Source organism: Pseudorasbora parva, chromosome 19 (genome assembly GCF_024679245.1).
Source record: "Pseudorasbora parva isolate DD20220531a chromosome 19, ASM2467924v1, whole genome shotgun sequence".
Classification (NCBI taxonomy): domain Eukaryota; kingdom Metazoa; phylum Chordata; class Actinopteri; order Cypriniformes; family Gobionidae; genus Pseudorasbora; species Pseudorasbora parva.
Window position 1 is genome coordinate 33,660,195 of NC_090190.1, and position 24,840 is coordinate 33,685,034.

Sequence of the window (24,840 nt, forward strand, 5' to 3'; positions counted from 1 at the left end):
CCAGGTCCAGTTTGGATCCTGCCTCTCATAAAGACTTCAGATGCTCCAATACCTGTGAAGAGTTGACTCTAAATCCTGCAAGGACTTCAGATGACGCAACTCTGAATCAACACGCATATTATTGCATTAATAACATCAATGAGCTCATTGTTTCCACCTTAAATAAATACAGTATTAGCTAACTGTGTGATTTGTACAGTGGGGCAAAAAAGTATTTAGTCAGCCACCAATAGTAATTTTCTTCATAGGTAAACTTCAAATATGAAAGACAGAATGAGAAAAAAAGTCTGATTTATAAAGAATTTATTTGCAAATTATGGTGGAAAATTAGTATTTGGTCACCTAAAAAAAGGCAAGATTTCTGGCTCTGATAGACCTGTGACTTCCCTTGCGTCTCAATCAGCTCCGTAGTTCACTAGTCAGGGCACTGATCAGGACATAAGTCAATGGGCTGACTCCCTGATCAGTGACAACTGAACTAGGGAGCTGATTGAGACGCACCCTTCTTCTTTATGAGGCTCCTCTGTCCTCCACTCGTTACCTGTATTAATGGAACCTGTTTAAACTCGTTATCAGTATAAAAGACACCTGTCCACAACCTTGAACAATCAGACTCCAAACTCCACTATGGCCAACACCAAAGAGCTGTCAAAGGACTCCAGAAACAAATTTGTAGACCTCGACCAGGTTGGGAAGACTGAATGTGAAATAGGTAAGCAGCTTCATGTGAAGAAATCAACTGAGGGTGCAATAATTAGAAAATGGGAGACATACAAGACCACGGATAATCTCCCTTGATCTGGGGCTCCATGCAAGATATCACCCCGTGGGGTTAAAATGATCACAAGAACGGTGAGCAAAAATCCCACAAAAGAACCACACGGGGGGACCTAGTGAATGACCTGCAGAGGGACCAAAGTAACAAAGGCTACCATCAGTAACACACTACGCTGACAGGGACTCTAATCCTGCAGTGCCAGACGTGTCCCCTTGCTTAAGCCAGTACATGTCCGGGCCTGTGTGAAGTTTGCTAAAGTGCATTTGAATGATCCAGAAGAGGATAGGGAGAATGTCATATGGTCAGATGAAACAAAAATATAACTTTTTGTTAAAAACTCAACTTGTGTTTGGAGGAGAAATAATGCTGAGTTGCACCATACCTACAGTGAAGCAGGGGGTGGAAACATCATGCTTTGGGGCTGTTTTTCTGCAAAGGGACCAGGATGACTGATCCGTGTAAAGGAAAGAATGAATGGGGCCATGTATCATGAGATTTTGAGTAAAAACCTCCTTCCATCAGCAAGGGCATTGAACATGAAACGTGGCTAGGTCTTTAAGCATGACAATGATGCCAAACACACCGCTCTGGCAACAAAGGAGTGACTTCGTCAGAAGAATTTCAAGGTCCTGAAGTAGTCTCCAGATCTCAACCCCACAGACAATCTTTGGAGGGAGTTAAAAATCTGTTACCCAGCAACAGCCCCAAAACATCACTGCTCTAGAGGAGAGCTGCATGGAGGAATTGTCTTAACTACCAGCAACAGTGTGTAAAAACCTTTTGGGGACTTACAGAAAATGTTTGACTTCTGTCATTGCCAACTAGAGGGTGACACTGGAGTGGATTTTTAAACCTCTCCCACAAAAAAACTGGGTAAAAATTCCTGTCAGTTACAGTAAAACATTCAGTACTGATCACAGCATGCCCATGCCCAGTTGAATAAAAACCCGAAATGTAGTTTTTGTTTAAGATGGCCTTTAGTTCAAATAATAATGATGCACACACATTAAATTCCACGTAAATAAACTATGCAAACACAGGCACGCACACAGTAAATGTCATTTTCACGTCTTCTTTTTGGTTACTTCAGACTGCCCTAAAATGTAGGTGAGCACAACTGAGGTATCTTTTTTTAACAGTAGTCGTTACAGTGTAGCTTTCATGTCTGACTCAATTTTGATGATGATTTTCACGGCTAAAAGGTGCTTGGGGAAGCCTCCTTTCTCTTATATTATTGGTGGTTGGCATTGGCCACCAACTGTGGAGCACGTCATTCACTTAACCAGCCACACCAGAGCAAACAGGAGCGCATAAGGAGACAGGGCAACTACAGGGCAAACATATAGTTAATTTATATAAACAGTATACAGTATTCATAAGATGGTATCATAGTGTTCCCGGTCTCCCGGTCCCGCCCACTCCCAGTAAAAAAAAAATTACGCTTTCATCCCAATCACGTGATTAATAGCGATTTTGTACTCCCGCGGGATTCCCGAAAAAATGTCAGCCTCTATTGCCAACAGAGGGTATAAAACAAAGTATTGAGATGAACTTTTGTTATTGACCAAATACGTATTTTCCACCATAATTTGCAAATAAATTATTTAAAAATCAGAAAATGTCATTTTCTGGATTTTCTTTCTTATTCTGTCTCTCATAGTTGAAGTTTACCTATGATTAAAATTACAGGCTTCTCTCATCATTTTAAGTGGGAGAACTTGCACAATTGGTGGCTGACTAAATACTTTTTGGCCCACTGTATATGTACATTTCTGAAATGCATAATTTCTGATAACAGATCACTTTTCAACCAGATCACATTGTAATGTAGACGCATACACTTTCTACAAAGCAGCTTTGAAACTATATGTATTGTGAAAATCGCTATAAAAATACATCTAAACTGAATTGAAACCTAGCAACTAAACAAACTGTAACAAACAAAAATGTTATAAAGAAAACCTCAGGATGGTGATTTTTATGATTACATCCAATACTTACATATATAGTAGTACTCATGACCCACGTTGAATTCATAACCTAGTGAGAAGGCGCTGTAGCGCTGGAATTTCTCCGAGAACTTAATTGGTGCGTGGGGGGCGTGCGGCCGGTTGCACTCCCAGCGCTTGAAGCCCATCTGTGGGTCGCAGGTGCGGTAGCCTCGGTAACTGACCATGTAGAGAACGTACTGCTCTGCCACGCCGCGTTCTATCGCCCCCCGCTGGCTCTGGTTGTAGTGTGGACAGTAGATGTCCAAGTAGTCGTTAACGCTGACCTGTACGGTGTAGCCCTCTCTCCGCAAGCTGAAAGAAAGAGAGAGAGGAATGATTATTACACAGGGGTGGCAGTGGGTCTTGTAGTTTGGCCACAAAAGCGGAAGGTTGGTGGTTCTATCCCCGGTTCCACCTGGCCAAGTGTCGAGGTGTCCATGAGCAAGACCTAACCCCAGCTGCTGGCACACCAGTGTCATGGCTGACACCGCCGTCTGTGTATGAATGGGTGAATGTGAGGCAATAGGTCATGTGTCTGTTGAAAGCGCTATATAAATGCAGTCCATTTACCATTATACAATTACAGTGTTTTAGCTATTCGGATGGCATCCGTCATATGTGCTTTGGATTTTCTTATGGGCAGATAGGAAAAAAAAGAGAGAAGATTTATCTCATTGACCTTTTTTAAAACGTGTAAGTCCTGCTTGAATGAAAAAGCAGTTATATTTCAATGCTTTTCCACAGCACATTAAACCGGATCATTTTTCATGGTTAATGTGTGCGAGGCCCTGATCAAACAACAGGGGGCAGTGTTTCATTTCACAGCGGCCCTTCTCATTTGACTCTCTTTGTCCTGCACACACAGAAGAAAAAAAAAAACCATGCTAATACACACACTTGCGCGCTTCTAGGTCAGGTCCCGAAGGAGATTATTATTCAATTACAAAACGAGGATCAGAAATGTCACCCACTCCTTCTCCGTTCCTCTTCCGCTAACCCCTTTCTCCTCGGTTTCACTGTCTTTCTTTCCTTTTCTTATACACACTGTCTGTACTACTACATGCTGTGCTGCTTTTTTTTGCTTTCTAAAATGCGCATTATTCAGATGTCCTCTTTATAGCTCCGCTCCTCCTCTTTTACTCACCGTTTCTGCAGTTTTCTTTCTTTTTTCCTACAGTTTTTTCCTCTCTTTTATAATCAGTGTCTTTCTTAGCCTTTTATCAATACACAACAGATGGCAATCACAGCCTTGATTAGGGCTTTCTCTCTCTCTTTCCCGCTCGCGCACACGCAGACTGAATGAAAGATTTTTGTCATGCAGTGTGTTTTGGGGAGGGTTGCTTCAAAGCTGCTATATTTAGAGAGAGGGTGCAGGCAAGAAGAGGAAGAGAGGAAGATAAAGGGAGAAGATGAAAGAGTTAGGAAAGATGAAATGAGAGTGCAGGAAAACAAAGGATGAGATGGTTACAGAGAGGCGCAGAATTGGGACGGGCGATGTACTTCACACCCCTGAAGATGATGATGTTGAGGTGTGTGTGAGGGTCAGGTTTTACCTACACTTCAGGGACCAAATGTCACCAAAGGAGAGTAAAATCTAAAATGTCATATTGTGAGCACCAGCTAATAGCTCCCATGAAGAATATGGCTTAATAAACGCACCGAAATCCCTTCTCGTGAAATTGGTTGACTGAACGTTCAGAGTGTGTAGAGCTGAAATGTGTAGAGCAGCGCAAATATAAGAGAGCTTTGATTTGATGAACATTTTTGATCTCTGCATAATTCCCTTACTTCATAGTATTGACGACTTCAGTTCTAAAATGTGAAAAGTTAAAGGTGTGATTTCCATTCACTGAAATAAACCACTTTCCAGAATGTGTGTTCTGATTGAGTAGTTTTCTGATTGGCTACAGATGTTGGGCATTTCCCTTAGAGTCTACAACTATTACAGAAACAAGTGTGATTTGTCAAGACACATGTATATCAGATTTCTGTCAGGTAATAGGGACATTTATGTGTGGTGCATTTTGATTCATATAGCAAAAAATATGGGTAACACTTTAGAATAATGGACATTATCATATAGTTAACATTAACTAATAATGAGCTGCCCTTATAAAGCATTATTTATCTTTGTTAATGTTCATTTCAACATTTACTTGCTCCGTGGTTCATCTTAAATCTGGCGATGCATCTATAATATGGTTTGTTGAAAATAACGTATAAAACAGACAGAGTTGCGCTAATGTATGTTTATGTAAATGGATACACATTCTGGCTTCCCAATACATTACAACAGCGATGATCAAAAAGCATGGACAAGGCGTCACTCTTGTATGCGAGTGTGTATGCTCGACCATGACCCAGTGATTTACGCCGTAATCGCACGGTGTTGATAGCGTGCGAGCGCAGGTAAGACATGAACACCACATGTTGCTATTTGTGTTCAACTAAACTCATTTAAGCCAACATTCAAGAGCAAGATGAGAAAGAGAACTTTTGCACGTTGAGAGAAGACTTGTGTGTTTGTGTGTGCACTCATCTGAACATTGAGTTCTCTGTCATGTCTTGCGCTTGCCCACAAAAAATGGTGTCAACATGCCCGTCTTGGCGAGGATCTTAGCAAACATAGTAGGTTATGTCTTTAGTAAAAACTGTCGAAAAAGACGTGTTCATGTGTAACAGGTCCATGCATTTATGTCCAAAAGAGAAAAAGCCAAACATGAGCATCCCAAAACATGAAAATGGTCCGGATGAGTAAGTGCTGAGTGAGAATTCACAAACCGGATCAACCGATTCACTGAAAAGAATGAATTAGAGACACAACTACTCTCGAAAACGTACAAACACGCACTAAAAAATAAATTAAGATTCCAAGAGAATAACTTAAATGTCAGTCTGTTCCTCACAAAGCTGTCATATGACTTTTAAAATACACTTGCATCCATTTTAAAACTTGGAAGCCTCAGTTCCCTGTAATTACATGAAGAGCGACCAGCACAATCCCTTTTTTCTTCATTTGCATGGAAGAGGAAAGTGAGGAGAAGACAGAATAAATATTTTGGGGGGGAACTATAACATCAGTGTGTGTTTATGCTCTTCAGTGTACATGCTCTATAGGTGAAGTATTACGCAACTATATGTCATATGTCTTCCCTATGACACCCACAGAGGGGAGAGAGAGAGAGATACAGAGAGAGAGAGAGAGAGAGAGAGAGAGAGAGAGAGAGAGAGAGAGAGAGAGAGAGAGAGAGAGAGAGAGATGGCGTGCTCCCCAGGGATGTGCACATGTATTGAAGTGTGAAAACGGAGTAATGGTTTCCCCTCTTCCTCTCTTTTCTCACTTTTCCATTCTGCTGTCTCATCATCATTCTCCTTTCAGTGGGCAGGAAAACCTTGTTAGTTAGAAGGCAAAGCGAAAGGGAGGGAGAAAGAGAGAGAGAAAGCTGGTAGATGAGGAATAAAAGTGATAGATAGAAGCAACGTATCCAGCTAATAATCGTCTGAGGATACAATAAACAGCCGTCAGCATAAAATGCTCCAGCGCCAAAGTCTCCACACTAACTGCAAAAGAAAATCTTCTATTTACAGTTTATCCACCGAGACACATTACAGATATATTCCGGTGGAATGACTTCATGCATTTTTTATCCTTTTAAAAATAATTTCACTTTATTGAGCTGTTCCTTCACCATCTGTTTTGTCAAAGTTTCCCTGCATAGCCTATAGTCATTCAAAACTAAACAAAACAAAACATCGAATTAAATAAAAAACTTTTGAGTTACAATTCTCCTCACTCCTCGTGATTTCATGAACCAATTCGGACGGGACTAACATATCTGTGTTTATTAGGAGGGTGTGTGTTTTCTAGATGTGGGCATTACAGGCCATGTGCTGTGTTTGCGTGCATCATGGATGACAAATATATTTTAATGTACAAACCCGATTCCAAAAATGTTGGGACACCATACAAATTGTGAATAAAAAGGAATGCAATAATTTACAAATATCATAAACTTTTTTTTTTTTTCCACAATAGAATATAGATAACATATCAAATGTTGAAAGTGAGACATTTTTTTATGTCATGCCAAATATTGGCTTATTTTGGATTTCATGAGAGCTACACATTCCAAAAAAGTTGGGACAGGTAGCAACAAGTTAAATTTACATATTAGGAACAGCTGGAGGACTAATTTGCAACTTTTTAGGTCAACTGGCAACATGATTAGGTATAAACAGAGAATCTCAGAGTGGCAGCGTCTATCAGAAGTCAAGATGGGCAGAGGATCACCAATTCCCACAATGCTGCGCCCAAAAATAGTGGAGCAAAATCATAAGGGAATTTTGTTTTGCTCTATCCTCCGCGTTTCTGTGTTCGTCAACAGACATGCGTCAAGGGGTCAAGGGTCACTCTTTCACCGTAAGTTGGCTAGCGCACCACTGACCGCTGGAAGCTAGTTATTTTAGTCTATAAAGTTTTAAATATGTTTATTTTTCTAACACAAATTCACCACATTGCTTCAAAATGGTTTTATTTACCCCCGAAAGCCGTGTGGAGCAGTTAGATGATGGATAGAGGCAATTTTATGGACTTCAAAAATGATCCAACAATTCACTGCCATTATACATTTTGGAAGAGCCAGGACGTTTTTAATATAACTCCGATTTTATTCGTCTGAAAGAAGAATGTCCTATACACCTAGGATGACTTGAGGGTGAGTAAATCATGAGCTAATTTTCATTAATGGGTGAACTAACCCTTTAAGAGATTTCCACTGCAAGCTCACAAATAGGTGACAGCTCATGAAAGCAAACATTTCACTATTTCCTTGGCTTCATTTTAAGTGATAAAGACTGAAAGCTTGCAGTATAATTTAGTGGCATATTAAAAAGGATCTTAAAGGTGCACTATGCAGCTTTCCGTCCACTGGAGGGTGCCTCTTCTAAACAAAGGCATAGTTTGATGATGCCAAGTGTGAGCGCAGTATCTTGGGACATGTGGTCTTCACCTCACAGCCGGTGGAAAATAGGACTCGGGCAGAAATCATGTTCATGGATGCGGTTATTAACGTTACTGTAGTATGAAGCAGAGCAGGACCGAGTGTTGTGGAGTTGAGCACGGCCGCTGGAGCGATTGTTATACAAACACATGGCTAGCGAGTACAGGGACTTTTATTATGACGGGACGGGACACAGTCGCCGGGCGCCCGCACTTCGGCTTTTTCCGGTCATGATTATAAGGTAAAGCAGCTCTGTTTATCATATTAGATACATTTAAGTGTGTTTCAAATGATGTTATGATGTTACTCTGTGCGTTCGCTCGGCGCTGCTGTGACATGTTCACACTGCTAAGAGAAAAGCGCTTCTGCAGAATAAAACCGAGGGTAACGCAGATATGACGCGATTGACAGACGACTCGCTCAAACGCTATGCTGACACGTCCCGGTTCATTAGTTAAAATTGCAATTTTCTCACAATTTACAAATAGTTGGAAACATTTGGGATATTGTAAGTCCTCAACTGAACAAAATATATAACACCAGCCTAGTGGTTTTTGGATATTTTACTGCAAAAATACTACATAGACAAACTTTCCTTTAACTTTGACAAACATTACACACTCATTTTTACAAATACACACGGTAAAATAAAACGATATAAAATAATATGAAAATAATGCCTATAATAATATGCAAGAAATATATAGGTTATGACATTTGCTTGTGATGTTATGTTGTATTCATTGTGCATTGGTTGCTACTAAAATGCAGGGACGGTCAGTTGAGTAATAAGATCGAGGCAGATCTAAATCATCACAAAGATGCATTCTGTGTCCTCGCGTCCTTTCGAGTTCGTTCTTTCAAGGTCCCCTGGCAAGACCGGTCTCCATGAGAACGCAAGTCTGTTCTTTGTGTTTTTGGAATTGAGAAACAGACACTTGTCTTTTTTATTGAAAAGATAGTAGAATGACAAAATACTTGGAAGAATATAAAGAAATATTGCTGGCTGAACTCAAAATTCTGTAATCTGTATTAGCGTCATGGTTTAAAGGGATTGTTGACACAATTTATTCACCCTAAAGCCTTCCTAGGTGTATATGACATTATTCATGAACTACCCCTTTAACGTATCTTTGCACTAACAGCTGTGCCACAGCTCCAACTTGTAATTGTTGATATTACTCAGCTGTCAATGTCAGCTAAATTACACTGCAATACACTTGCCTGACAAACAAGCAACACACACTATTATATGATATACAATTCCATGCATACTTCATAAAGCTCAATGATTAACACACTGAAGAATTAGGCTTTGACATTTTTTTCACTTATACATAATTACGAACAAATGCCAAATAACACATTGAACCTTCTCATCCTTTAAAACGCATCCACCACATCTAATGATCTTTCAGCTCTATAAAAGTCAATAACATGCATCCCAAACTATTTCGTTCAGTCCACGCCAGGCTTCACACATCATTATATGTTTTTATCACACAGATGCAGCTCTGTGCACAGTTTGCTTCTGAGCTTTAAACATTGCAAAAATGGTATCTGACGCAGTCTTGGCTGGCTATTACTGTGATGGATTCCCTGTAAAAGGTTAAAGCTATAACACAGAAAATTTACTCCCGCGGGCAATCCGTGAATGATTCACATGGGTGGATAGAGAGACAGCGTGAGAGAGACAGTGAGATGCAGAGAGAGAGACAGGGAGATTCTCAAAAATCTACCGTACATAATCTTTAGAATACAAAAAAGACACTTACATCTTCAGGGGTAATAGTTAAAACTTGAGAATCGCCTCTATCTGCTAAAACGCTTTGGGTATAACACCACACATACTATCCAAATTGGATTTTAACTGCACCTAAATGTATTTCTAAGTGTCAGCATTCACACATCGATTTACAGCAACAAAGTGGTCGTAAGTCTTTCATTTTCAATGAGAGCTGATCATTTGTGTGACAGCAGATGTTGGCAATTCAATATGATTGAGCGTGATAAGCAGTGCTGGGGAAAGTTACTTTTAAATGTAATGTCTTACAATATTGTGTTAATCCTTAAAAAAGTAACATATTACATTACTTATATTTCTTTTTTTTTTCTAAGTTTTGGCAAATGTAAAGGCCCTTTCACATCGAAAGTGAAATTACTAAGCAAAGTACAAGTTACAAAGTAGCTTGCGTTATTTACTGAAGAAGTAAATATTTTAAGGTAAATTCAAAAGTATGTGTTACTTCCAAGTAATGTGTTACTTTACTAGTTACTTGAATAAAGTAATCTGATTACATAACTTGCATTACTTGTAATACGTTACCACCAACACTGCAAATAGGCAGTGAAGCAATGCAGTGACGACCAATGGGAGAGAAGTGCTCATGTGATCATCCTTAGTAGTCGAGTATTGACAAAATGGAGAAATGAATAGTAATTCTGAGCAATTATACATTTAGAATTTTGTTTCCCACTAATATGACAACATTTCAAGTTTTATATTTAAAACTCAACAAACAACTAATAAAACATGCAATATAACTCAATACACATCCATGTATCACAACAGACATGCTCTTGTTTCACCTTGCAAATGCTCCTTGCTGTCTTGTGTCTCCATTTTTGATTGCATTGAAAATGAAATCAGATGACTTTACTATTAATACTACAATAATATTGTTGTAATAATCTAGATGATTGTTTTGTATGCTGTTCAAAATAGATATCTAAATATTAATCTCAATTCAATATGTCCCCATAATTATTTATGTGGAAAAATAAAATCTGTGTAATAAGTTTACAATGACTATACATTATCTCTTAAATGTCACCCTTAATATAGTCTTGTTTGAACGTGTCAATTCGTCTTTGGCTCAAAGCCACTTGCTGCAAAGTTTTCTTTGCGGAAGCTTCACGTCAGTGAAGTGGGTTGAGATAAAAATATTTCAACTCAAAACAAAATGTTGTGTCCAATTATTTCCCAGACATAGTTTTGGTATTGAGGTTAAAGGGGGGGGGGTGAAATGCTGTTTCATGCATACTGAGCTTTTTACACTGTTAAAGACTTGGATTCCCATCCTAAACATAGACAAAGTTTCAAAAACTAATGTTGGACGTTTGATGGAGTATTTCTGTGTTAAAAATACTCCTTCCAAAATCTCACAAGTTTCGGAGAGTTTTTTTCGAGTATGGCTCGACTTGACGTGAACAGAACGGGAGGTCCTTGTATGGGCCGTGCGGGCTCTTCTCCCGGTAGGGAGCGTGCACGTGTGACTAGAGCGAGAGAGGAAATGCACGCCCATAAACACTCTCAGGTGCAGATCCAGTCGTCCGTGAACACTGTTTCTGCACTGTTTAAACGCAGAAATGACAGGAAGCTTCACAACATCGCTTTAGTCACGTCGCAAAGTGGATCTCCACCGTTCACTGCTGTCAGGACTTTACCAAATCATACCAAAGAAGTGTGTTTTTGACGGAGCGGTCCCAGCGATAAAGGTTAGGTCCTGCTTTGGAAGCAGCCGGTGAGTAAAACTGCTTCAAATGTCTATGCTGTTGGCTCGTCGCATGAGTAAACATCAGTAAACGACACGATAGCGTGCTTCGTCATTCAAATGCGCTAACGGACTCTATTTTTGTTTTATGTATAACGTTACACTAGTCTGATGTGCAAAACCGTTTTGCTTGCTACTGCTAAGGTTTAACTTAGTCGTATACAATAGTCCATAAACCGAATCATGTCCTCATAAACTGCGAGTAAACACACACAAATGTTGACAGGCCACTAAATACAGTACATACCACAGAGACGGACATCCTGCTGTTGCTGTTTCTCCTGTTCAATTTATTTCAGCCTCCGAATGATTCTGGATCATATATCTATTAGCTGAGATCAATAGCCATGGGTTACTCCATGCTTGAGGGCATCACCACTTTGCGCTCGTCATTCTTTAGCTCCGCCCACACGATACGCCTCCAGGCGCTCGGTTTTTTCCGGAAAGACTCGGTACAGCCCATATTTCTTTTATAAATATAATAAAACTAAAGACTTTTCGGAGATATGAAGGATGCAATACTACTCTATAGGTACTCAAGATTGACATGAGATTGACTGAAACTGAGTGTTTCACCCCCCCCCCCCTTTAAAGTCTACTTGCCTTGCGTTTTCTATACCTGATTGTCATGAAGACGACTTTTGGCATGTTCTGCAGAAAGGGTGTCCATTCTTGATTAATCAAATTAGTAATTTTAAACAATAATACTAAACATCAGTGCATTTTTATCATGGTTTATCGTGAAACTAGTAACCGTCCCATCCCTATTCCGCACAAACGCTTGGATATGCACCTAATAATGTGTCACAGCGGAGATGGGTTAAAAGGAGCGAAGATTAGATTAAATTAGATTTATTGAACTCACAAAAAATAAACAAAACTACCCACAAGGGGGGAAAACAGAACATACCACAAACCAGGAATCATGCGACATGACGCAGGAATAGGGGAACAATAAATAGGGAGCAAACAAGGCAATTAATGAGGGAAGACAGGTGGGGCAAAAGAAACCATAATCAGATAACAAGATGGGCGGGGTAGAGAATAGACATGAGTGCACATGGCACAAGGAGCACGTAATATGCCATGTGCTCACACAAAACATGACAAACACAAGCACATGGCCAGCAAAGACAAATATCAGCCATGTGCTTATGTAAAGACAAGACCAAAACCGGGAGTGTCAGAGTTCTGTAACAATACCAAGAATAAGCTAAACAGAAGTGACCCTGACAACATGTTTTAAATGATAAGCCATATTTGAGGTCAATGGATGATAGACGAATGCTTGGATTTACTGTCCAACATACTGGAATTACCACAAGGACCTGCCGTTAACAATCAGACTCACAGACTGCGTGATGACGGACTAACTTTTAGTCGACTATTAGGGGGCAGCATTACTTTATAATCATGTATTTTTTTTTAGGGGAAAAAAACAAAACAATATAGATTAAACTCTGAAAAATGTCCCTGTTCTAACATGCCAGAAAGATGCCTTGAGGCATTCTACTTGAATCTGATGCATGTTCATTTTATGACATGATGCATTATGTCCTATGCAAATATTGAAACTATATAGATGTTTGCTCTCTGAAATAAGAAAACAACCAACAATACAGAGAACTCAAATGATAAACGCGCTCCTTCAGTGCAGCAATGCAAGAGTTACGGCCTTTTTACCCCTGTTGAGAAATCAATGTTAAGTGGTCTCTTTTTTTTCCAGAGCTCTTTATAAAACAAATTTAAACGCTCACTTTTTAAGGTTATTATTTAATTTAATATTGTCAGGTTACTGGAATACAAGGACATTTTTTCATTCTAACATTGAATCCTTCAAAACGGCATTAACAATGAAGGTTAAAGAGTGTCTGTGGCCACTTCATCTAAACTCCATTTGCACATTATTCAGAAGACCGGGCTTTAGAAAACTGAAATAGACTCTCATGCTATTGCTCATAAAGGCCACTTTACTAATAAGTGAATAAGTATAGTTTCCCGATAATACCATCACCCACTCAACAGACTGAAAGAGTATGAGAGTATGTGACCTTTCATGGTTGTTTGTGCGGACGACAGCTCAGGCTTCTGATCTCGACATGATTCGTTCTAAAGAAATAGCCGTAGAGCTTTTCATAAAGAACATGGTTTCACTCTTTTCCTCTTAGTGAGATTGAAAAGATCTGTGTTCTTTAACAATTTCACTTCATATCCAGCTGGTTGTGTATCCTGTATTCATTTAGAAAAAAAATGTCTTATGTAAAAAACTTTTTTTTTTTTTGTGTGGGTTTCTATGATCAACAGGGGGAAAAAAAACACAGAATGCACACACAAATCAATATAATACCCATTCTTGTAGACTAAAGATGTCATTATGAGAACAATTACATGCTAATCAATTGTATCAAACATTTATAAGTTTCTAAATTATTGATGCTTGAGAGATGTCTCATCCCCAAGTGAGCTCTTACAGTAGCACATTCAGACACACACATACTCTCGTCGCTCTCCAAGAGCTTTATTTGGCAGACAAATTACAGTAGACCCACTTGTGTCTGTTCAAAGAGCATAGAGTGAGCAGCGCTGCCTTTGAAGTGAACAATGCGATGGGGAGCCGCCACTCTCTTCAGGAAGTCTGACATACGGAGGTGTTAGCTCTCACTCTCCTCTCCTCCTTAAGAGACAGGAGGGGTAGAGAGAGACAAAGAGACGAAGATAGACTACCTGATTCAGATGTTAAAATGCAGGAAACATGATGATGCTTGACCTTTGAACCCTGATCTGCTTCAAGATTGCCGGGGATGGACTAATAATAACTTTTTTCCCTGTCATCGTTGTAACCCTGTCCCGGCAATCCATGTTTTCACTGTTGTAAGTTAGGGGGCGATAGTACGCATATTCTGAAATAGTACAGAATCTCTGGATCAAAACATCCAAAGAAGCAGCAGAAACAAGCGATAGAAGCACTGCTTAAGTGAATGCAATCATCAGACATTTAACAGCATACAAATCAAAAAAACTTTTAAGGTGTCAATGGACTCTATCTACTCTGTCTATATATTGATCATTGTTCTGAATCCCATCTGGACATAGTCTTTGACAAAAAAGTCATTGTTTCTCAGTTTTTGGTTCAAAATTCTTAAAGAAGCCCCATATACTGCATATTATGTATAACTCTACAATATATTTATTGTGTTTCATACTGAATACGTATCTGGCTAACCAACTAACTCATGTTATTACTGTCTTACTTAAAGGGGGGGGGGGGACACACTCAGTCTCATGTCAATCTGGAGTACCTATAGAGTAGTATTGCATCCTTCAATTATCCGAAAAGTCTTTAGTTTCATTATATTTATAAAAGAAATATAGGCTGTACCGAGTCTTTCAGGAAAAAACCGAGCGGCTGGAGGCGTATCGTGTGGGCGGAGCTAAAGAATGACAAGCGCGCAAAGCGGTGACGTCCTCAAGCGTGGAGAAACCCATCGCTAGCTCAGCTAATACAGATATGATCCAGAATCAAATCTGAGGGAGAAATAAATTGAACAGGAGAAATGGCAACATCAGGACGTCCGTCTCTGTGGTATGTACTGTATTTAGTGGCCTCTCCACATTTCTGTATCTTTACTCGCAGTTTATGAGGACATGATTCGGTTTATGGACTATTGTATGCGACTAGACCTTAGAAGTAGCAAGCAAAACGGTTTTGCACGTCAGACTAGTGTAACATTATATATAGAACAGCAATGGAGTAACCGTTAGCGCATTTGAATGACGAAGCACGCGATCGTGTCGTTTACTGATGTTTACTCATGCGTCCGTAGCCAAAAGCAGAGACATTTGAAGCAGTTTTACTCACCGGCTGCTTCCAAAGCAGGACCGAACCTTTATCGCTGGGACCGCTCCGTCAAAAACACACTTCTTTGGTATGATTTGGTGAAGTCCTGTGACAGCAGTGGCGTGTAAATCCGACTGAGACGCGACTGAAACGATGTTGTGAAGCTTAAGTCGCTCGACGTCACCCATAGGAATAAAGTGGAGTGCGGCGCGCCACATAAGTGTTCACGGACGACTGGATCTGCACCTGAGAGAGTGTTTATGGGCGTGCATTTCCTCTCTCGCTCTAGTCACGCGCGCGCGCACCCTACCGGGAGAAGAGCCCGTACGGCCCATACAAGGACCTTCCGATCTATTAACGTCATGTAGACCCATACTCGAAAAAACTCGCCGAAACTTGTGAGAAACCGGAAGGAGTATTTTTAACACAGAAATACTCCATCAAACGTCCAACATTAGTTTTTGAAACTTTGTCTATGTTTAGGATGGGAATCCAAGTCTTTAACAGTGTAAAAAGCTCAGTATGCATGAAACAGCATTTCACCCCCCCAATCAGCTGTGGGCTGCACAATTACATAAAATGGTGTCTATTAAAGGGTTAATTCCCCCAAAAATGCAAATTATTTCATTAATTACTCACCCTCATGTCGTTGGACACCCGTAACACCTTCGTTCATCTTCAGAACACAAATGGAGATATTTTTGTTGAAAGCTGATGGCTGAGAAAGGCTTCAGAAAGGCCTCCATTGGCATTTAGTATATTTCCACTGACCCACTCACAAGACCCACAAAAGGCACTAAAGATGTCGTTACAAAGTCCATCTTACTGCAGTGGCTGTAAAATCATTTTACCAAGCGACAAGAATAGTTTTTGTGCGCAAAAAAATCAAAATAATGACTTTATCCGCCAAGTTATTGTCTTCCGTGTAGGTCTCGGACGTGAACTCACGCGATAGCGAAACAAAAAAACGAAACTAAAACAAAAGTTAAATTTTTTTCTAAACATTAACATTTCAGAGAGCAAAACCTCTATATTGGTTTGTATGGGGCATAATGCATCATGTCATAAACAAAATGAACATTCATCAGACTCAAGTAGAATGCCTCAAGCCATCTTCCTGGCATGTTTTCACTGTGTGTGCAAAAAACATATTTTAGAACAGGGACATTTTTCAGAGTTTAACCTATATTGTTTTTTGGATACAGAGTCATTTGAAATATGCTCGTTGATCACACCTCCTGTGCAGTAGAATATAGACAGCAGACTCCCCAGACCAATGTTTAGTCTTAAATTGAGCTTGGTCTGGTGATAACCAGACAAGTTACATGAGCGATTCAGATTCAAATCTGACCTGAACAGTCAATAAGTGGGAAAAATTCCCCAATTCTTTTCGAAAATTCAGCAATTACACACTTGACCTTTAAGAGAGTGTTCTAAAAGTACAGATTAACATGATTTAAACTAATGCACAGTAATTCACACATATCTAATGTGCTTGTTTTTCATAAATGTCTTTGTTCGTACACACACACACACACACACACACACACACCACTTTGTCACGAATGGGTGAGTCATTGGAAGGCCTCTATCCACCATGAATATTTGATTGTACCATAAAAATAACCAACCTTTTAAAAAACTGTTCAAACACCCCTGAGCTAGAGCAGCCAACCAGAAAGCTTGAGTAATTATTTACACTTTGTACACAATAACACAGACGTATGCGTACGCGGGCACACACGGGGTCTGGTGAAGCTCTGGAGCGAGTCAGACGGAGACGGAGCGTGAGTGCATGAGGGCAGGACACAGCGGCTGCCGCTGCACCAAATAAATTAAAAATTTACAACTATCTCTGACTCTCTCTCCCTCTGTCTATCGTCACCTCCCTCCCTCTCAGCTCTGGAGAGAATGTACATCTAACTTATATAACTCCTATTACATCAAACTGTCTCCCAAAGGCATTCTGGGAATAGAGGTGGGATCTGTCTGCTGGAAAGATGGTGCTATCAGGTTCACATCAAATAAGGCCCCCATCAGAAGGTCAGTGTCCTTCATCAAGTGAGTGAAGAGGGGAGAGGCCATTTGTCTTAATGGCTCTTCAGAGGTAAGAAATGTCAGAGGGTGCAACTGTTCCTCTTGGTTTCCAGCTAAACTGGTAGCGCTGGTGTAATTTAGCCATGGTTTGAAGTTAGACACCCACAACCTGGAAACTATGGGGTGTGTTTGGCTACCTATAAGCTAGGATGCGAGTTTTGTAGCTTTATTTCAATGCAGTTAAAAGTAAATCCTGCCCCATTATCAGAGATTTCTTTGGAAGTACTGGGAGGCCCCTACTTTGTTTTACATATCCCTGAGGATTCATTTGCTCTTTCTGCATACTAACAAAGCCCTGGCATAACTAGGTTTCATGACAAAACTTTAACTGTGTTAGAAAACACGATGAAGAGAAAAATGCGGTTAGTATTTGTTTGCGTTAGATTGAGTGTTGAGCATCATGTAGAAGATGCAGGATTTAATACACCCTGATAAAATTACTGTTGCCAATGGGAGTTAAAAATAGAAAATGTAATTCTAACTATTTCTTGTAATTACAAAAATTTATAAAATCTATATCTCATAATTCCCATATTTCAGATTTATATCTCACAATGTCACTATATAATCTAGTACACTATATTGCCAAAAGTATTGGGATTAAAAGTTAGCCTGAAGTGGTCATGCTCAATTCTAGTCAGAATATGAGTCTGTTACTGCTCCATTGGGCTTTGATTATGGGGCGTGTTTCACCGAACCAGGAAAGATGGATCGAGTCCAGACTAGGGCTGTGCGATATTGAAGAAAAATGCGATATGCGATACCTTGTTAAATAATGCGATATTCGATATGCGATATGATATTGCAATTATTGTGTAAAATCCACAAGAAATTAAAAACTGAGAATGATACCAATTATGTGTTTCACAAAAAGAAAGCGTTGTTACGACTGAGTCTGGTTTCTCCCAAGGTTTATTTTTCTCCATCATGCCCCGATGGAGTTTTGGATCGTTGCCACTGTCGCCTTTGGCTTGGCTTGGCTTGCTCAGTTGGGGACACTAAAATTATGATCTAAGTTATTCAACATATTATACAAATAAAATGTATGAATTAGGTCTTATTTAATTCTATAAACTATAATACTGATCTGCCAACATTGTCGCTATATGATAAATTAAAATAAGCAGATAACATCACTGTTTTCTCCAGTACGACTGTACAGCCAAATCTAATTTTGTCGCAATATTATCCTGTTTGACAATGTGAAGCTGCTTTGACACAATCGTGATTGTAAAAGCGCTATATAAATAAAGTTGATTGATTAATTGATTACAACTTCTGAAAGTGACCAGCAGCATTTTAGCTAAAATTAATGTCACAAATCTGACAATATAATTTTAACATCAATGTCAACAAACAAAAAATATAATCACAAATGTAATGCAGACACAAAACTGAACTGAAGGGATCACGTGCTTTCAGCGAGGCGACTTCTGCACGTTTCGGTGTGTGTGTGTGTGTTTCAGACAGCGCAAGACTGCAAGTTGTTGTTTTTCACAAGTTATTGTGTTTAATAACTATTTTTGATATGCGTCAAAGTTTCGACCTAAAACGTACACTTTTTCAAAATGTTGAAGTAGCCTATTAAAATCATTCAGATATTGCTTGCCGTTGCGATATGCATATTGCGATATATACATTTGCGATATTTCGATAATTTCGATATATTGCGCAGCCCTAGTCCGGACCAAACTGCCCGACCTAAACATGTTGTGGGAGGGGCTAAGTTCGGCTAGCATCCAGGCTAGGATTAAATGCCACCCCTCCATCAATTCGCTTCAGAAGGCATTTATTAACCTCCCCGGAGCCATGTGGAGCAGTTATATGACAGACAGAGGCATTTTTATGGGCTTCAAAAACAGGACAACAAATACTACCATTATAAAGCTTGGAAGAGCCAAGACTTTTTTAACTCTTTCCCCGCCAAACACTTAAATTTCCGTTATTTGTGAGAAAACGCTTCCAACGCAATAACAGGATTTTCCGGGTTTTCGTGTTTTTGCTGTCAGACGCTAGGGGGCGCTATTGCGCATCTTCTGAATGAGAGTATTGAATCTCCTGATCAAAACGTGCGAGTAAGACGCAGTGAAACGAGCAATCGCATGTAATCATATGCACATGAAAAAATAACGTGATCATCGTCAATAAACAGCATATAAATCAAAACTGCCTAATGTTCCTGAATGAAATGAGGACCCAGGATGAGCTACATGACTGTGGAAGCATTAAGAGTGTTGATGGACTTGATCTGTGTTTGATCATCGCTCTGAATCTGATCTGGAAACAGTCTTTCACAAATACGTGATTTTCTCATGTTTTTGTTCAAAATGTAGCTTTTTTTATGAAACCTACCCATATTCAAGTGTTGATAAAAAAGGAATGCATGAAGCTAGAATAAATGTTTTTTGTTTGTTTGTTTGTTTAAAAGAAGAGGGTTAGCTCTTTATTTTGATATATTGGATGCTCAGATATTCATTAAACAAAATACTCTATGGGCTATTCGATTTTTGTGAAAATTGTCAAAAACCCTAGCGATGGCTGGCAACTTTTTTTAAAAAACGCTAGCGGGTAAAGAGTTAATATAAGAGTTTATTCGTCTGCCTTGAGGTTGAGTAAATCCTGGGCTAATTTTAGTTTTGGGTGAGCTATCCTTAAGTTGAAGTTTTTATTATGCTTATAGTTGGCCACTGTCGCTTCTTCCATTGTGTTGTTTGTCTATTTCAATTAAAGTTACGTTTATCTTTTGCCAGTTCCCGCCTCATTCTTCCATAAACTTGAACTTTGTTAAATTTATGTTTGATCACTTAAATTCACATTATTTTATCTCATACTAATAGTCTCATTCACATTATTGAATCTCAAACCGTCACTTTATTTGATGAATTAAACATGTGGGATAATACAGCTCTGTTTTAATTGGTTGTTAACGGGCCATTTTACACTGGTTAAAATTGTAAATTTCGGTGGATTTAAACATTGTTGGAAATATTTGGAATAATATACGTACACAATTTAGTGGTTTTTCCAATATTTAAATGCAAAAAAATATACATATTGTGCCTTTAACTGCAAATTTGTCATAATTGTAACTCACAACTGCAACTTTACAACCACACCGTTAAAAAAAAATACTGTAAACTTAAATTCGGTTGCTGCCTTAAATGTTTTTTTTTTAAAAGTTATTTCAAATTAAAGATATTAAAATGACTTCAAATCGAGTTGAAACTCATTTAAATTTCCCCATAGGGCAATAATCTTTCTCCAAATTGTGACAATAAGGTTGCTCCGACTTTAATGCACTGCCGTGATGCTTTAAGGTTTACATCGACTAGTCGCTGGCCTATAGAGGGCGCAACTGGATAAGCCGTTTCCTGACACACAGGCTCTGTTTTCAACAGCTAAAAATTAAATATAAATACATACTCTCCACAAGTCATTTTTGAGTATACCATCTGGATGCTCAAACTCATTGGGAGAATGCATGCTTATTGTACAAGTAAGTTAATCTCCTCTCTAAACTAATGCGTGCCGACCGCATTGTACTGCACACATCACACGCAACCTCACACAAAACTATTCAGTAGCGCAGAAATGTATTGCCAAAACTGTTCTGTGATTCATCAATAAAATAGCTTAGAAACTAAAAAACGTTATAGCATATATTTCAGAGTAACTAAAACTCAGCGCTTCAATATAAGTAGAGAGAGAGAGAGACACTGACAGGAAGAATAAATACACACGCAATCCCTCTCTCACTAATGCATTCATATATATGTCATTTTCATTGAGCTACTTTATCTGTATGTGATTCAGAACGAGCAGAAATCTTTGAGAAATATAACGACCATAAGACATTAAGGGGAGAATTAAGGGGGCAGCGCGGTGTCATATGCCGTAGCTGTCCTGTGCACAAGAAAACCTGCGTTCGCGTCTCAGCTCGAGGTTCAGGCTTATTTGTTCATCAGCGACTAGGCGGCGCCAACTCGACTTTCATCACATAAATGTCGACTTCGGAAGTCGTTCAACCCCTAATATGTAAGCATCTCAAACAATGTATAAACAACTTAAAGAATTAACATATTTTAAACTTGATCTGATAATTACATCTCTACTTAATCTGGAGGTGGAAAACTGTCTTTCGTAGTTTCCTTTCTACTCTTTTTCTTGTTTGGTCAACTGAAAAATGGCAAGAATTTGGAATAAAATACTGATGCAAGAATATGCATTGGACATGCAAGAATCATTTCTGCGAGAACAGAACAGAACAGAAGAAACAAAAGCAAACAAACAAACACATAACTAGCGGGATCCCTTCAAATCGCATGCGATGATTAATGTTACACGCTGCTTTCCTGTGTCAATGTGTGTGTGAGTGGGAGTCGACAGTGAATCCTTGTCTGGCGTGCTGTCATCCGCCCACACCCTAAGGGGAATCTCGGAGGCCGGAGCGTTACTTGCCAGGAGCATTAATGCTAGGATTTCGCAATGAATCAAGCTACTAAACCATAAATGGACCATAAATTCAGTGACTACTGAAAGTAAACTGTGCAGCTCGCATGGGCCATTATATACGAGCTGCTGCTGCAATGCGCAATATGTTTGTTTGCTCGTGGCAAATGACTGCCTCCCCCTGAGCGTATGCGTTCACATCAAACAGCAGCCTTGAAGCACACTGGCCATTCGGGCTATATTTTGATGACAATTACAGTTTGAAAAAGCATGCGTGGACCTGTGCGTAAAGCCATTTATATACACACAAACCCCCTAGAACCCTGCAAATGGGTTATTAGCTCAGGAGCCAATAGAAACCCCACAGCAATTCATGTTTCTGCTCCAGGGCTAATCAGCGAGTAACTCCGGTAGCAAAAGCCTTGTTAGGGACCCTCGAGAAGCACATGAGCGGTTCCTGCCTGTTTGAGTGAAGAACCGTGTGCCTTAGGGTTATAATCACAACCCTGAATGGGTGACAGTCCACACGGAAACGCATGTAATCTGTTTGCTTTGTTTTGTGTAGCTTTTTTTTAAAGCATGGTATCAGACAGGAAGACATAAATCAAGATGCTTGTGGGTTGCTCAGTTACTGTTCTGCTGGGCTCATAAAAAGAAAAAAACCTTCATCTGTCTGCTCAGCTTCACTGTCGGGATGTGGCTTATGTGTGTTTGTGTAAATCTAACATCATCTTCTGCTGAATTTAATGAGATGCTTCACATAAAAATGAACATTCTGCCATCATTTATTTATCATTTATGACATTCAAAACCTGTATGACAAAGGCATCGGACAGGGAAAAGCTTTGGAAGGCATGGAATCGACTAGTGTTAATTCTGTAACCTATTTTTAATTTAGTCTTGGTCTTGTACTAAATGTCCTTGTTATTTTTATTCATCTTTAGTCACACATATCTTTTTTAGTTAGTCAAGTTTTAGTCGACTAAAAGTCTTGTCCTTTTAGTCTAGTTTTAGACAAAAGACAAATCAAGGTATCTTAGTTTTAGTCGAAACTTTAGTCAAGTGCCACATTAAGTGCGGCAAAACGCTATTTATTGTTTGAATTTCGTATTAAAACTGTACAAATTTGCCGTGAGATTTACTTGGCCAGAGTGAGAGCGTGAAACAGAGCCTGAAAGCGTGTGCCTCACACCAAATGCCTGAGAGTTGGCAACTGTTTTCTTGCTCATGTATTTTCGTGTTGCAGCCACAGGATGGCAGCGACAGAAGACTGAGACGAGAACTGAACTTGAGCAATAGCGCAAAATCATTTGGAATATTTTCAAGGCGTAACAGCTGAATAATCTCTTGTGATGAAAGGGTAGAGAAGATTGTAGACGAAAATGAAGAGAGATTTTATCTTAGTTTTTATTTTATGCAAAACATTTTAGTCTCGTCCTTTTTCGTCAACAATAATGGATGTTAGTTTAGTCTTATCCAGCGTTTTTTGACATTGGTGAAGTCTCGTCATCGTCTCGTCTTAGTCTTGGAAAAAAAGGTCGTTGACGAACATATTTAATCTCGTCTCGTCTCGTCTGACGAAATTAACACTGAGTAAATGATGACAGAATTTGTGGAGTGTTACTTTAGGAGTGTTAAATACTTGATGCTAACTATAAATTCACAAATAAATTCATTGAAGAACATTATAGATATTCAGACACATTTCACAAAAGAAAAACACATTCAAAATTAGTTCCTTTGTTTTCTCTGCCACGGCTGTTTCTTAGCCCCTTTTCACTTTCGCACGAAAGAACAACTGCTAATCCTCACATGAGCCACACACACACACACACACACACACACACACACACACACACACACACACACACACACACACACACACACACACACACACACACAATGTGTGAGGAGCATCGTTAGCTCATCTAATCAGTGTTAATTACTCTACTTACTTACAGTCCCACCTGTCATGCAATAGTCTCGTTCTAAAATCTAATGAGCTGCCTACCTAGATAGCATCATAGTGCTCCTGACATAAAGGCTGTTCCAAATGCCTTTGAAAATGGCACTAAGACAGTGATACTCATCTGGTTTTGACATCAAGCGCTGACCTAAACACGGTAACAAAATGATCACACATAAAGAAAAATGTCCTTAGAACCAAACATTTAATCTACCTGCATATGCAAGATTAACATCAATACATAGGTTCCTATCCTGATCCAGTTTACTAGACATTTGTTTGATCACCCACAAGTTGTGTCAAATGGTTTTCCAAAGTCTGTTCCAAAGTTTTACACATAACTGTCTGTGTTTACATGAATACTCGCCCAGACCAGCATTTTGACATTATTTTGTTGTGTATTTGACTGTTTAAGTGCAATAAGCAGTGAAAAAGAACTCAATGTAGTACTGAGAGGCAGATTTATGTGTGCACAAGTTTGTAGTGTGCGGGAATGAGTAAAATGATGCGCAATACACTCAATCCCATGCCGAAATTCAATCCCTGTAACTGCAATATTCATCAGATGCAAATACACTCACCTAAAGGATTATTAGAACACCTGTTCAATTTCTCATTAATGCAATAATCTAATCAACCAATCACATGGGTCCTTCAATGCATTTAGAAGTTTGGTCCTGGTCAAGATAATCTCCTGAACTCCAAACTGAATGTCAGAATGGGAAAGAAAGGTGATTAAAGCAATTTTGAGCGTGGTATGGTTGTTGGTGCCAGACGGGTCGGTCTGAGTAATTTACAATCTGCTCAGTTACTGGGATTTTCACACACAACCATTTCTAGGGTTTACAAAGAATGGTGTGAAAAGGGAAAAACATCCAGTATGCGGCAGTCCTGTGGGCGAAAATGCTTTGTTGATGCTAGAGGTCAGAGGAGAATGGGCCGACTGATTCAAGCTGATAGAAGAGCAACTTTGACTGAAATAACCACTCGTTACAACCAAGCTATGCAGCAAAGCATTTGTGAGGCCACAACATGCACAACCTTGAGGCGGATGGGCTACAACAGCAGAAGACCCCACCGGGTACCACTCATCTCCACTACAAATTGGAAAAAGAGGCTACAATTTGCACAAGCTCCCCAAAATTAGACAGTTGAAGACTTGATTTC

At 39.4% G+C, this 24,840-nt stretch overlaps 1 protein-coding gene across 1 annotated transcript in view; it reads right to left on the reverse strand.

Annotated features, from left to right (window-relative positions):
• The window catches only part of efna3a (ephrin-A3a), a 170,661-nt gene that overhangs the window by 20,187 nt on the left and 125,634 nt on the right, over positions 1–24,840 (reverse strand). The window contains exon 2 of the mRNA XM_067426228.1: positions 2,780–3,081. Within this exon, the coding sequence (XP_067282329.1) occupies positions 2,780–3,081 (302 nt within the window). The remainder of the gene's footprint in view (positions 1–2,779; positions 3,082–24,840) is intronic.